The 14,216-nt window shown below is 40.1% G+C and overlaps 1 protein-coding gene across 3 annotated transcripts in view; it reads left to right on the top strand.

Moving 5' to 3' along the window:
• pkp4 (plakophilin 4) overlaps positions 1-14,216 on the top strand; it is a 179,576-nt gene that overhangs the window by 122,106 nt on the left and 43,254 nt on the right. For all 3 annotated transcript variants that reach the window (XM_041201035.1, XM_041201036.1, XM_041201034.1), the window contains one exon: positions 2,290-2,503. In XM_041201035.1, the coding sequence (XP_041056969.1) occupies positions 2,290-2,503 (214 nt within the window). The remainder of the gene's footprint in view (positions 1-2,289; positions 2,504-14,216) is intronic.

The raw sequence follows: 14,216 nt of genomic DNA, 5'->3' as shown, positions 1-14,216 counted from the left end.
AAACAACATTTTTTTTCTATTCATTTTTTATTCTTTCATGGGATGTGGGTGTTACTGGCAAGGCTAGCATTTGCTCATCCCTAATTTCCCTTGAGCTGAGTGGCTTGCTAGGCCATTTCGGAGGGCAGTTAAGACTCAACCACATTACTGTGAATCTGGAGATATAGCACGTTTAACATAAAATGTTCAAAGGCACTTCACAGGAGTTTAATAAAGGAAAATTTGACATTATCTGGTGATCTTTTCTAATACCATAAGCTTGGTCAAAGAGGTAGGTTTTAAGCTACGTCTTAAAGAAGCAAAGAGAGGTAGAGGGGCAAAAAGGTCTGGGGAACGAATTCCAAAGCTTATGGCCTAGGCAGCTGAAGGCATGGCCACCAGTGGGAGAGCAATTAAAATCAGGGTGAATGAGTGCAGGTATGTTGAAGGGATGTGACTCTGTAGGAGATTAGAAATGAGGAGGAGTGTGGACATGGAGGGATTTGAAAGCCAGGATTGGAGTTTTAATATGTTGCTTAACTGGGAGTGTGTTTAGGTCTGCCAGCACAGGGATGATGCCTTGGAGTGAGTAAGGACACAGGCAGCAGAGTTTTGGGTGACTTCAAATAAAGGCGGGCAGAATGTGGGACTCTGGCTAGGAGTGTGTGACAGTAGTCAAGTTTAGAAGTAACATAGGCATGGATGAGGGCTTCAGCACCAGATGAGCTGAGGCTTGAGCAGAGTTGACTGATGTTATGGAGGTGGAAATAGATGGCCTTTCAGTTATGTAGTCAGAACATGATCTTGATAAAATATGATATCAAGGTTGCCAACAGTCTGGTTTGGCCTCTTGTCAGAAGGATGGAGTTGCTAGCTATCAAAGTTTGACCCTTTGGGCTCTGGGGAATGGAAGGATGCAGCAGAGGCAGCTCTCAATCAAATAAGTCACGAAAAGAACATAATTATAGCTCATTATTTCAATGTTTCAAATAATTGGCTATAATTTTAATACAACTACAAAACCAGATTTTGTTTTTGCCTCAATTCACTTTTGCACATTCATTTAAGAATAGACATTAAAAGTAGTGTGAAAGAACATCTAAATGGTTTACGTTGGGGTATTGAGAGCATTTACTTGTAGTTACAAAGTTGTTGCTGCTTTTTGTCGGAACTAACTATTTCTGCTCCAAATGTTTTGAGATGACGTTGTGCAGAAACTGTCAAGTAATATGTTTGTATACTTTACCATGCAATATTAGGAATTGGTGCAAAGTTGCTCCATTCCATATCTCTGTAGTGCCCCCTCTAGTTAAGCAAATTGTCAAACTAGAGTACATTTCAATAGACTAATTGAGAAAGAGTTTAGCTTTGAACTTGGAAGTATTCACTTTATAGGAGTAATATTACTATTTCAGTATTACAGCTTCTAACATAAAAAATTATTTGACATATGTTTTAAACATAGGTATTTCAATTTAAAAGTTCTAATCACCATGTGGGTGTGCAAATCATCAAACTGTCCTATACCTATTTAAACCATTCAGTGTGATTAATTACGTAAATTTTAGTTTTGTAATGATGCCATATTTTAAAAACAATACATAATGTTGATACGTCTAGTGACTTGGACAGGAAGTTCGTGTACGAGTTGCTGATATTGATCTTTTCTCTTGTGGGCAGGGTAAGGTGCTGTCACAAGAAAAAACACATGTTTTCCTATAAAGAGAGAAAAATTGAAAAGTTTATTTTGGACTGCTTTTACTGACCTCTTAGTGGCCAATTAGTGTTACATTGGAATAGGTCTCAAAAAAAGATGGCCTGTGAATGGCCTATGGTAGAGGAGAATGTGATATTTTGAGAGCATAATGGAAAATATTTGATAATGTATGGGAGCAATTTTGGCTTCAGTGCCTGTCCAGTGCCTTGCAGAGTATGTGAACAATATAATTTGCATGCTGTATTATTAATATGGCATTTAACAGATTTTTTTTTGGGTGTGAGAAATTTGAATGTTAAATTTTTGCCTGTATTTTTCACCTCCCTCAATAGATCTAAATAACCTAGGAAGAATTGGACAGTACAAATCAGATGGTTTTTTGCAAGTACAGGAGTCTGACTTACATATTTTATACTATTCTTGTCATATGATTTTATCATGCACCTTCATTAGAGCTGTGAATTCAAGAGCACTGTACTTTTGGTGTTTATAATTGTAGGATTAGTAATGCATTTTTTTTAATCGTATGTCTCTATCTACAGTAAAAAAAAACTTAAGTATTCTGAGCAGTGTATCTTGCTTATTTGCTCAAGGTGTGCATATTGGGTGGAATTAAACACTTAGTTGATCTTCTGGATCATAAAGTCCTTGAAGTTCATAAAAATGCATGTGGTGCACTTCGGAACCTGGTTTATGGAAGAACAACTGATGAGAATAAAATAGCCGTCAAAAATGCTGGTGGAATCCCAGCCTTACTGCGTTTGTTACGGAAAACTGTGGACGCTGAAATGAGGGAGCTTATAACTGGTGAGTGTTAACATTATTAAAGCTTATTTGACAGACTAAACACATTGTGACTAAAGAACTATGATTTATGAAGCGATTTTGCCACAGCTGAGATTCCTGCAACTTGTAGACAAGGGCTCAAACCTGGTACTTTTTGAATTGTATATACCTCTGTACCACAGCATATAGTCCATGTAGTCAATGAACCACTGAAGGCAGCTCTCAGTCAATATATTTTTTTTTAAAGATTCAGTAGTATGGTTTGTGTAGTAACATGGGCAGTAATATCACTATTTATGATTGTGAAATACACTTACTAAGTGCTATGAAGATGTCTACAGCTTGAGATGTTCCACCCTCCAAGACATGGTAGCATCATTGAAGAAAATCTGTATAAACTAATCCAGTTATTTCACTGATTTTTTAAAACTATATTTTGTCTTGTATGCTTCAGCGCAATAAGATTCTGATTGTGACTATGTAATTTTTTATGAAAAAATACCTTTACCCACATCTAATGTGCTGTAATTCTATAGAAGTAATTGAGCAAAGTATAGAAAATTAGAATAGTTTCAAACTAAATGTTGCTTATGCTGCTTTACATGTTTAGAATAGCATGATACATATTTACAGCTTAGAGGGAGTCCTTTCAAACTGTTGCTAGTTCCTCTGAAGACTAATTAGTCACAGTTCCCTGCTGTTTCCATCTATCAATTTATATTCTCCCTTTTTAAACACTTAACTAGTTCCTCTTGAAATTTTAAGTCTTGATTGAGGCTCTGCTTATGGCATGGAACTATTCTGGTGGGTGCAGCTCAGAAAATTGATTCCTGATTTTGCGTGTTCTACTTGCAGCGCACCTAATTACACAACATATGATTTTGCAGGTTGAATGAGATTGAACTATAGGTGTGCACAGATCCCAAGTGCTTAAGAAAATAATGTTTAATTTTATGACCAAGTATTGGTCCACTACTCAATGTGTACATTACCTTTACAAAGTGAACACATGACAAGGAAATGTGCTTGGCCTCCTTTTATATTGTCTCTTTCTGCTGCTTCATTGAATGTTAATTCTAGTTTTTTTTAAATAGTAAGCATTTCTCTACTTGTATTTTTGACATTTTACATACTTTTATTTCCCACTGTAATTTTGCCTTTTTGTTGAAGCTTTCAACTTGCTGTGGCAAACATTCCTGGAGACTTGGCAGTTACTATGCAATACAAATAGCAGCTAACAAAATGGGAGGACAGGAGTCTCCTTTTGGTATTCTAGTAGTGTTGCAAAAGAGGGACCAATTCAGGAAGGTACATGTTCAGACACTTCAGGTGACATATTTGTGCCCTTCAATTCAGGACCACTGTTTACAGACCATGTCTCTGCTACTTGATGCCTTAAGTGTTTTTATTTCACTACTTCTGCACTGCACTTTCATATAACTGTATATTCTTTCTGTTGTCTCACATCCTGTATAATGATTTTGTTATGACTTGCAATACTTGGTAATATCTGAAATAACATGTGCTTGCATTACTTTTAATAGGTAATGCTGTTACACCTTCTTGCATTACTGTTATACTTTTCAGTTCTCTCATATAGGTAGCATAAGCCCATCTGACATTTTCTTTATCAACTTTTTTAACTGGTAAGTTTTGTTTTAAATTTTCTGTTCTTTCCTTATTTTTAATTTTATGTATGCTCTGACACCTTGTGCAGTTGCCTTTGGCACCCTGCTAGTCCCTGTGTTCTCTCTGCTTTTGTTACTGTCCTCAACCCTACTGCACTCATCTCCAGCACCCTGCTGCTCTTCTCCCTGCTGACCTCAGGCATCCTAAGTGGCCATTTAATTTGTTAATCCTTGTCTTGGTCTTAGCCCACTATTACTCCTGCTTTCCTGCTCTGTATGCATTCAGTGCACTGATACAGGCATACTAGTAAATCGGACTAAAACAAATCTGGGTGGAGAATGCAAGCAGAACAAGAGAGGGAGAAGAACTGAAGGTGAGGGTGTGACAGATTCTGTGAGCAATGGTGCAAGAAATTTGCTGGTAACATATTAGTCATCCAGCAAGACACAGCCAAATGCACGTTTCTAAAATTGCCAAGCAAATTTTCTGATATTGGCGTACGGTGAGTTATCTGACTTTATAAAGAGGGATGAAAAGGGTTCTGAAGTAGGAATTCGATTGGGCTTCTTTTGAGAAAAATCTAACTACAAAGGTTTAATTTGATCTTGTCCTATAGGTAGTTCACCTATAAAAGCCGATTTTAAAGGAAACACTACTATGAAACCTTCGAAAAGTAGCAGAAACTTCTAGCAATTTTATTAATTGTAGACGTTTTTACAGCATCTGAATTCAAGTGTGTATGTTTCCTTAGTCTTAGTGATAAACTAAAAGATTTCTGTAGGAAAAAGAAACCTCTACAGTACAAAAAGTACCTGTTCTAGATTGCCCTGTTTTAAATCATTCAGCTTTAGCATCTCAGATATAATAGGGTTGGCATGGACACTTAGTGTCAATATTTCCGTTTTAGCATTTCACATTGGCCGACGTAGCACATGTGACCCATTTCAGAGTGGCCTGTCCCACACCCTGTCCCTCTCCTGCTTTTCACCCATCCCGATCACCAATCCTCCCACTCGCTGTCCATCCAGCTCCCCAATCCTCTTGCTCATCACTTTGCTCCCCAACCCTCTCACTCCCTCACTTCATCTCTTTTGCTGGCACTCTTCCCAAGCCCACGCTCACAAGATTCAAGAGACAGAAGTGGCAAGTTGGAGGGTCAGCAAGCAGGATTTAAATAGAAAGAGTTTGAATATTTCTTTGGAATTATTTTAAAAATAACTCCAATTAAAACATTATACCCTGTCAAGTCCTATATTTGTAATTTTTTTTTGAGATGGGAAAGGTCTTACAGAACCTAACTACAGCTTTTACTTTGGTTGTAATGAGAAAATCTGATTTGCTTAATGTTGTTTCATTTAAAGTTGCACTTTCGGGAATGCAGCTACAATGTTAAGTGAGGAATTACTGTATTTTGATTTAAGAGAACCTGAAAATGCATTAAACCCATAGCATTTCATAATCTTTATTATCAGCAACAGAACATTTAAGATGCTTCCTAAAATACCTGGCCATAGACTAACTATAAATATGAGTGAGACAAAAAGTGTACTGTGAATCGTTAATATTCTTTATAGTTTATCAAGAGGTAGGAGGAAATTATCTGGGCAAAGAAAGAAATTGAGCCATAGAAGGAATAAATAAGAATGGAAGGTATTGAATTATCTTAAATATTTTATTGCGATACAAGGCCATTAGGAGTAAACATTTTTAAGAGCAAAACTGAAGCCAGCACAGTTGATATTGCCCAGCAGAAAGCTTTAAAAGTGCAGCAATGAAAATGTATTGAGATCAGGAGTCATATAAGGATAAGATTGAGGATAACTGTTAAAAGCAATATTAGATAATGTATGAGGACATTAGAAAGGCAGTTTGAAGATGGCAACAAAAGGGAGCTGCCAGTGTTTTGGCTGCATATGTGGATGAAAAGCTTAAGACCAGATTGGTCCATTTTAAGGGCTGTAGGAATGACCTCTAAATAGATTTTAGATCAATGTTTACAAAAAAACAATCTGGAATTTATTGTTTTTATTCCTGGCTTCTGAATCTAGACCATAGAAATCAGTAAAGCATGTATTATGAAAATAATTCAAAGAACTAAAGGATACTTTCTGAGACATGATGGGGAAGGGTGTGCCTTGAGAAAATCTCGAGGCTGTGATTTTGTGATATGCTCCGGCTGCAATCATGGCCTCTTAAGGCTTACCCTCAGTGACCATGGTATCTTTTGATCAGCCTAGAATTCTTACGAAAATTAGCAATAAAATCAAGATTATTAAGAATTTATAAAAACAGCAGCTGTACTCAAAGATTGGAAGAAACAAAACATAAATAAAAGGAATGAAACATGTTAAATTATTGTTCTTAATGTCATTTGGACCACAAAAAGCCCAGAGATGGTCAGCATGGTTTCAGAACAAAGATACTGCCTTTCAAAATGTATTGTAGCTAGGTGACTACTACAAAAGGTTGAAGTATATAAGTGAAGAGGCACTAAGTCACTGGGCTAAGGAATAATGCACAGCTTTTAACATGGTTAAGTAAAGGTAAAGTAAGCATATTGTAACATGAGTCTGTGTGTAAATTAATCCTAATTAGTAAAGCTAAAGAAAAGTGATCATAGTTTTACAGAATAGTTAATTACATTATATCGGTTAATTTGAAATAAGCAACAAGACTCATTTTGGAATGTTAGGCACAATATTTCAAGGAATCTTACTAGACTGCAGATAGTCTAGACATAGGTGACCATCTTTACTGATTTTATTCTCTCTATACATTTGTCTTTTTTCAGGCACCATGTCCTCCATGTACTCCACCTCCATCCTGTTAAAACCAGTTTATTCTTTCTTGCATTTCCCACCAATCCAACCAACTTTGACTGCCTCTTGCCTTTGTATTGTTTCAGCTTTAGTCCTTCCTCTGATATTCTTGGCTCACTATCCCCTGACTCAAATTCAACTCCCACCATTAAAGCTGGCTCCAGGAAATTCTGTTTCCTCCATCATGCCAAGTGCTTTTCCTCTCAGTAACTCTTTATATAGCCAAACTCTGTCCGATATTTGAATACTGCTCCCATGTCTGGCCAGATTCCAATGTCTCTCTTTTCTTGGACCTAATACAAGAAAATTACTGATTTATGATCCTTCTGCTATCTTCAGCCACAAATGTTTACTGCTTTTCCCTTTCATGTAACCTTTTTCATTTTCCTTATTTTACCAAGCTACCAAAGTTCAGCTTTTCTGAACTTTTTTCATCATATACTGGGAATATATCATCTTACATCATCTTTTCTGCATCGCCATTATGTTGCAACCAAGACTCATTGCATAGTCTCCTAAATCATATGATGATTCCTAAACTATTACTGCAGATACAATAAGCCAAATGGTAGTCTCCTATGCTGTAAACTTTTCAAGTTCTATGTTGAAACCACAAAAATGCCCCAGAGGGTAAATTAACTGGTCAGTACTATTCAAGGCCATGGAGAAAGTTTTCAATCTGCATGGAGAGCGGACAATCTGTGTGAGATGTAGACCAAGTGTGAAGTTGAGAATTTGGCCCAAGGGGGAGAGAGGTGCTCCTCTTTCTACCTTTTCACAGCCTCCATTAGTTGTAGAAGACACAAGTTGCATACCAGAGGTAGTGTGACCTAGAGACAGCAGTGATAGTTTGAAGAGCTGGTGGGGGTATGTGGAATGAATACAAGAGTTCAGGGCATTCTAAAGAAAATCAGTGCGATGTAACAGGAAAGAAGATAAGTGATTGGTTGGTGAGCTTTTTCTCTTATCTAAACTAGGGAATTTTAATGGGGTAAGTAAACAATTGAAGTAATAAGTATATAAGCGCAAGCAGGACTAGCAGCATTAATTAAAATTTAATTAAGAAAATAATTAGTTAATTAAAACACATAAGTTTGACAGGCTTAAAAAAAAGCTATAATATGGTAAATATCAACATCCTGGAGGTTACCATTGACCAGAAACTGAACTGGACTGGTCATGTAAATACAATGGCTACAAGAGCAGGTCAGAGGCTAGGAATGCTGCGGCAAGTAACCAGCCTCGTGATTCCCCAAAGCCTGTTCACCATCTACAAGGCACAAGACAGGATGGAATACACTCAATTTGCCTGGATGAGTGATCCAACAACACTCAGGCTTGACATCATCCAGGACAACACAGCCAACTTGATTGGCACCCCATCCCAAAAATAACATTCGTTGCCTCCAACACTGACGCACATTGGCAGCAGTGTGTACCATCTACAAGATGCACTGCAGGAACTCACCAAGCCTCCTTAGACAGCACCTTCCAAACTCATGATCACTATGAGTTTGAAGAACAAGGGTAGCAGACACACGGGGACACCACCATCTGCAAGTTCCCCTCCAGACCACTCACCATCCTGACTTGGAAATAGATCGCAGTTCGTTCACTGTCACTGCGTCAAAATCCTGAAACTCCCTCCCTAACAGCACCATGGGTGTACCAACGCCACATGGACTGCAGCTGTTGAAGAAGGCAGCTCACCACCACTTTCTCGGGTGGCAATTAGGGATGGGCAATAAATGCTGGTCTAGCCAGCGACACCCACATCACACCAATGAATTAAAAAGAAGCTTTAATATGTGAGAGCTGGTGGATGCCATTGTGATCCACGGCATCCACAAATGCGATAACTGTCTGTGGTTGGAAGAGCCCCAGATCAGAGTTAATGAGCTGGAAGCCTAGCCTCCCACATTGCGATGCATCAGGGAGGGGGAAAGTTCCCTTGATACTTTGTTCCAGGAGGGGTTACACCCTTGGGATAGGGTCTTCTGATTTTGTCAGTGGTCAGGGACATAAGGATGTGATTGTGAGAGGCAGAGGGGATTGAGGGTAGATGTGGCAGAGCCTCAGCCCTTGCTATTATCCAACAGGTTTGAGGTTCTTCCAGCTAGTATGGGCGAGAGCAGGGGCTGCAAGCTAAATAAGCGAACTAACTATGGCACGATGGTGCAAAGTACCATTCAACTGGAAGGAGTAAATAGAAATGTAGTGGTGTAGGGAACAATATAGTTAGGGGGTATAGACACAGTTTTCTGCAGCCAAGGGCAATTTTCTTTGTGTGTGGGGCTATGTTGCCTGCCTAGTGCCAGGGTTTGGGACATCTGCAGAGGAACTTGCCGTGGGAGGGGGAGGATCCAATTGTTATGGCCCAGGTGGATACCAGCAGCATGGATAGGACTAGAAAAGAGCTTCTGCTTAGTGAGTATGAGCAGCTAGGGGCTAAATTAAATAGCAGAACCAGAAAGGTGGTAATTTCTGGATTATTCCTGAGCCAACGTGAATTGGTGTAGAGTAACTAAGATTAGAGAGTTGAATGCATGGCTCAAAGATTGGTGTGGGAGAAATGGGTTTCAATTCATGGAGCACTGGCACCAGTACTAGGGAAAGTGGGTGCTGTACCTTTGGGACAGTCTTCACCTAAACCGTGCTACGACCAATGTTCTGGTGAGTCTTATAACTGGAATGGTAGAGAGGGCTTTAAGCTAAATAGTGGGGGGAGGGGGGGGGGGGGCGGGTGTGGAGGCAAGGGATCACGTGAGGGGAAATGTGGTAAAATAAAGAGAAAGGGCAAGGAAATAGAGCAGGGGAGTAACACGGGTAATGATGACCAGAGTTTGGCAGGAAGGGACAGAGCATGTAAACTTGAGTGCACCAGCAAATAAGGCTAGAATCAAAGGCTCTGCATATGAATGTGCACAACATTTGTAACAGCACGAGAGGAGGGAGCAAATGAAACATCTGGTGGTCCCCCAGAGTGGGACCGGGAGGCAGTGCGAGAGGAGCGGTAACCTTGGTAAGATTTAACAAGAGCAGGAGCTGAGTGTCAAAGCAGAGATTTAAAAAGAATGGGAGCTGGACTATGGTTTGAAAGCGGCATGAGGACATCATGATTCACAAAGTGACGCGACGCAGGGGAGGCAGCTGATTGGTAAGTAGGGTCAGGTGAGTACTTTTTCGACTAACTAAACTGCTGCAGTCCATTAGCCTAAACAAAATAAGGTGAGAACTTTGGACTGTAATGGGAGTTCGGAGTGGAATAAGGGCCCTAGCATGATTAGTATTCTTTAAAGGGAATAACTCACGCGTTTAATCTAAAGGAAAGTCATGGCAGCAGAGCTTGCACCTGTGATATGCTCTTCCTGTGCTATGTGGGAAGTCATGGACACTTCCAGTGTCCCTGGTGACCGTGTGCAGGAAATGTATCCAGCTGCAGCTACTGGCTAACTACATTTCGGAGCCGGAGCTGCGGGTGGATTCACTATGGTGCATCCGCAATTCTAAGGTTATCATAGACAGCACGTTCAGTGAAGTGGCCACACTGCAGGTAAAGACTGAACAGGCAGAAAGTGGATGGGTAACCACCAGGCAGAGAGAGGAAGGCAGGTAGTATAGGAGTCCCCGTGGCCATCCCCATCTCCAACAGGTATACCGTTTTGGATACTGTTGGGGAGACGACTTCTCATGGGGAAGCAGCAAGAGCCAAGTATATGGCACCACAGGTGGCTCCGCTGCACAAGGTGGGAGGAAGAGGAGTGGCAGGGCTATAGTTATTGGTGATTCAACAATGAGAACAGACGGGCATTTCTGCAGTTGCAAAATAGACTCCAAGATGATATGTTGCCTCCCTGGTGCCAGGGTCAAGGATGTCTGAGAGGCTGACGAGCATTCTGAAGGGGGAGGGTGAACAGTAAGTGGTCGTGTTACGTATTGGTACCAATGACATAGGTTAAAAAGAAGGGATGAGTCCGACAAGCTGAATATAGGGAGTTAGGACATAAATTTGAAAAGTAGGACCTCAAAGGTAGTAATCTCAGGATTACTGCCAGTACCACATGCTAGCGAGGGTAGAAAAAATAGGATGTATCAGATGAATACGTGTGGCTGAAGAAATGGTGTAAAGGGGAAGCATTCAGATTTCTGGGATATTGGGACTGGTTCTGGGGAAGGTGGGACCAGTACAAACAGGACAGGTTGCATCTGGGTAGGACCGGGACCAGTGTCCTCAGGGGGAGGGGGGCTGGTGTTTGTTAGTGTGATTGGGGAGGGTTTAAACTAGGATGGCAGGGGGTTGGGAACCTGAGGAGGGAGAAACCAGAATAGAAGCAAAAGAAAGAAAAGTAAGAAGCGAAAGTGGAAGACAGAAAATCCAAGGGTGAAATACAAATGGGATCATTGTGCAAAATAAAGCTTAGATGACTAACAAGGTTACAAAGACCAGTCTAAAGGCATTGTATCTTAATGCGCAGAGCATTCACAATAAGGTAGATGAATTAACAGCGCAAATAGATATAAACAGTTATGATAAAGTTGCAATTAGAGACCAGGCTGCAGGATGACCAAGGATGGGAACTAAACATCCAGGGGTATTCAATATTGAGGTAGGACAGACAATTAGGGAAAGGAGGTGGGGTAGTATTGTTAATAAAGGAAGAAATCGATGCAATAGTGAGGAAGGATGTTGGCTCAGAAAATCATGATGTGAAACCTGTTTGGGTGAAGATAAGAAACCTCAAAGGGCAGAAACCATTGGTGGGGGTTGTTTATAGGCCCCCAAACAGTAATGGAGATGTAAAGGAAGCATTAAGCAGGAAATTAGAGACGCATGCAATAAGGGTACAACTGTAATCATGGGTGACTTTAATCAACAAATACACCATGTCCACTGGTTCTCCCTTATCTATTCTACTAGTTACATTCTCAAAAAAACTCCAGTAGATTAGGTAAGCATGATTTCCATTTCAGAAACCCATGCTGACTTTGTCTAATCCTGTTAATGCTTTCCAAGTGTTCTGTTACCATGCCTTTTATAATAGATGCTAGCATTTTCCCCACTAATGTTAGGCAAACTGGTCTGTAATTCTGTCTTTTCTCTCCCTCCTTTTTTAAATAGTGGAACTAAATTTGCCACCGTCCAATCTGTAGGAACTGCTCCAGAGTCTATAGAGCAAATTCGATGTATCCAATATTTCCATGGCCACTTCCTTTAATACTCTTGGATGTAAATTATCAGACCCTGGGAATTTTTCAGCTTTAACACCATTAGTTTTTCCACCACCACTTTTTTTTTTACCAATACTGATTTTCTTCAATTCCTTCCTCTCACTAGACCCTTGGTTCCCTAACATTTGTGAGAAATTATTTGTGTCTTCTTTTGTGAAGGCAGAACCAAAATGTGTTCAATTCTTCTGCCATTTCTTTGTCCCCCATTATAATTTCCCCCGCTTCTGACTTTAAGGGACCTACATTTGTCTTCACTAATCTTTTTCTCTTCACCATATTTATAAAAGCTTTTAAAGTCAGTTTTTATGTTCCTTATAAGTTTACTCTCATACTCCGTTTCCCCCTTGATCAATCTTTTTGTCCACTTTTGCTGAGTTCTAAATTGCTCCGAATCCTCAGGCTTGCTGCTTTTTCTGGCAATTTTATATGTTTCCTTCTTTTGTAAACCATGGTTGAGCCACCTTTCCTGTTTTTCTTAAATATTAGCCATTGCCTATCCACTGTCAACCCTTTTAGTAAGGTCTCCCAATCCACCATTGCCAACTCGTGCCTCATACCCTTGTAGTTCTCTTTATTTAGATTCAGAACCCTAGTTTTGGATTCAACTTCTTCACACTCCATCTTAATGGACAATTCTTTCATTTTATGGTCGCTCTTCCCCAAGGGACCCCACACAACAAGATTGTTAATTAATCCTTTCCATTGCACAGTACCCAGTCTAGGATAACCTCTCAACGTATTGGTCTAAAAAAACCATGTGCACACACCAGGAAATCCTCCTCCTCCTGTTGCTAGTTTGGTTTGTCCGAACAATTTGTAGATTAAAGTCACCAATGATTACAGTTGTACCCTTATTGCATGTGTCTCTAAGTTTAAGAGCCTATGGTGAACTTTCAGAGCATGCCAAAATCAATGAAACAGACACATTTGGACCTGATGATGATGAAATCCAGCTTGACGATATTGAGGACGATGATGAGGACATTGATATCTAAAGTGGGATTAAATTTGGATTCCAACCTTGTACCAAGCTTCCTTTTGAATTGAATTCCTTTTTTTCACGAGCATTTTTTTGTGGATGAGTTGATTTATGACTAATGTATCTACGAAATCCATTCTGTAACTTTTTGTTTTAAAAATCTTTGTGTATTTGGATTTTACGAAGGCTTTTGATAAGGTCCCACATAAGAGGCTAGTGGGCAAAATTAAAGCACATGGGATTGGGGATAATATACTGGCATGGGTTAATATTTGGTTGACAGATCGGAAACAGTGTGGGGGAATAAATGGGTCTTTTTTCAGGTGGCAGGCAGTGACTAGTGGTCTAGCGCAGGGATCAGTGCTTGGGCCCCAGCTATTCACAATATATATAAATGACTTGGATGAGGGAACCAGATGCAACATTTCCAAGTTTGCTGACGATACAAAACTGAGCAGGGTTGAGGAGAATGCAAGAAGGCTTCAGGGCGGTCTAGACAAGTTGTGTGTATGGGCAAACACATGGCAGATGCAGTATAAAGTAGATAAATGTGAAGTTATATGATTTGGTGTGAAAAACAGAAAGGCAGAGTGTTATTTAAATAGTGATATATTTGGAATTATGGATGTACAAAGGGATCTGGGTGCCCTTGTACATCTGTCAATGAAAGTAAATAGGCAGGTGCAACAAGCAATTAGGAAGGCAAATGGTATGTTGGCCTTCATTGCAAGAGGATTTGAAGTGGGGATATCTTACTGCAGTTATACAAGGCCTTGGTGAGACCACACCTGGAGTAGTGCATGCAGTTTTGGTCTCCCTACCTAAGAAAGGATAGACTTGCCATAGAGTGAGCGAAGGCTCACTTGGCTGATACTGGGCATGGCAGGACTGTCATATGAGGAGAGATTAGTTCGACTGGGCCTGTATTCTCTAGAGTTTAGAAGAATGAGAGGGGATCTGATTGAAATATATAAAATTTTAACAGGGCTAGAAAGACTAGATGCAGGGAGGATGGTTCCCCCTGGTTGAGGAGTCTAGAAGCAGGGGCCACAGTCTCCAGGTATGGGGCAGGCCATTT

Source organism: Carcharodon carcharias, chromosome 12, assembly GCF_017639515.1.
Source record: "Carcharodon carcharias isolate sCarCar2 chromosome 12, sCarCar2.pri, whole genome shotgun sequence".
In the NCBI taxonomy this organism is placed as follows: Eukaryota; Metazoa; Chordata; class Chondrichthyes; order Lamniformes; family Lamnidae; genus Carcharodon; species Carcharodon carcharias.
Note: the sequence above shows the minus strand (reverse complement) of the source record. Positions and strands in the feature narration are given on the sequence as shown.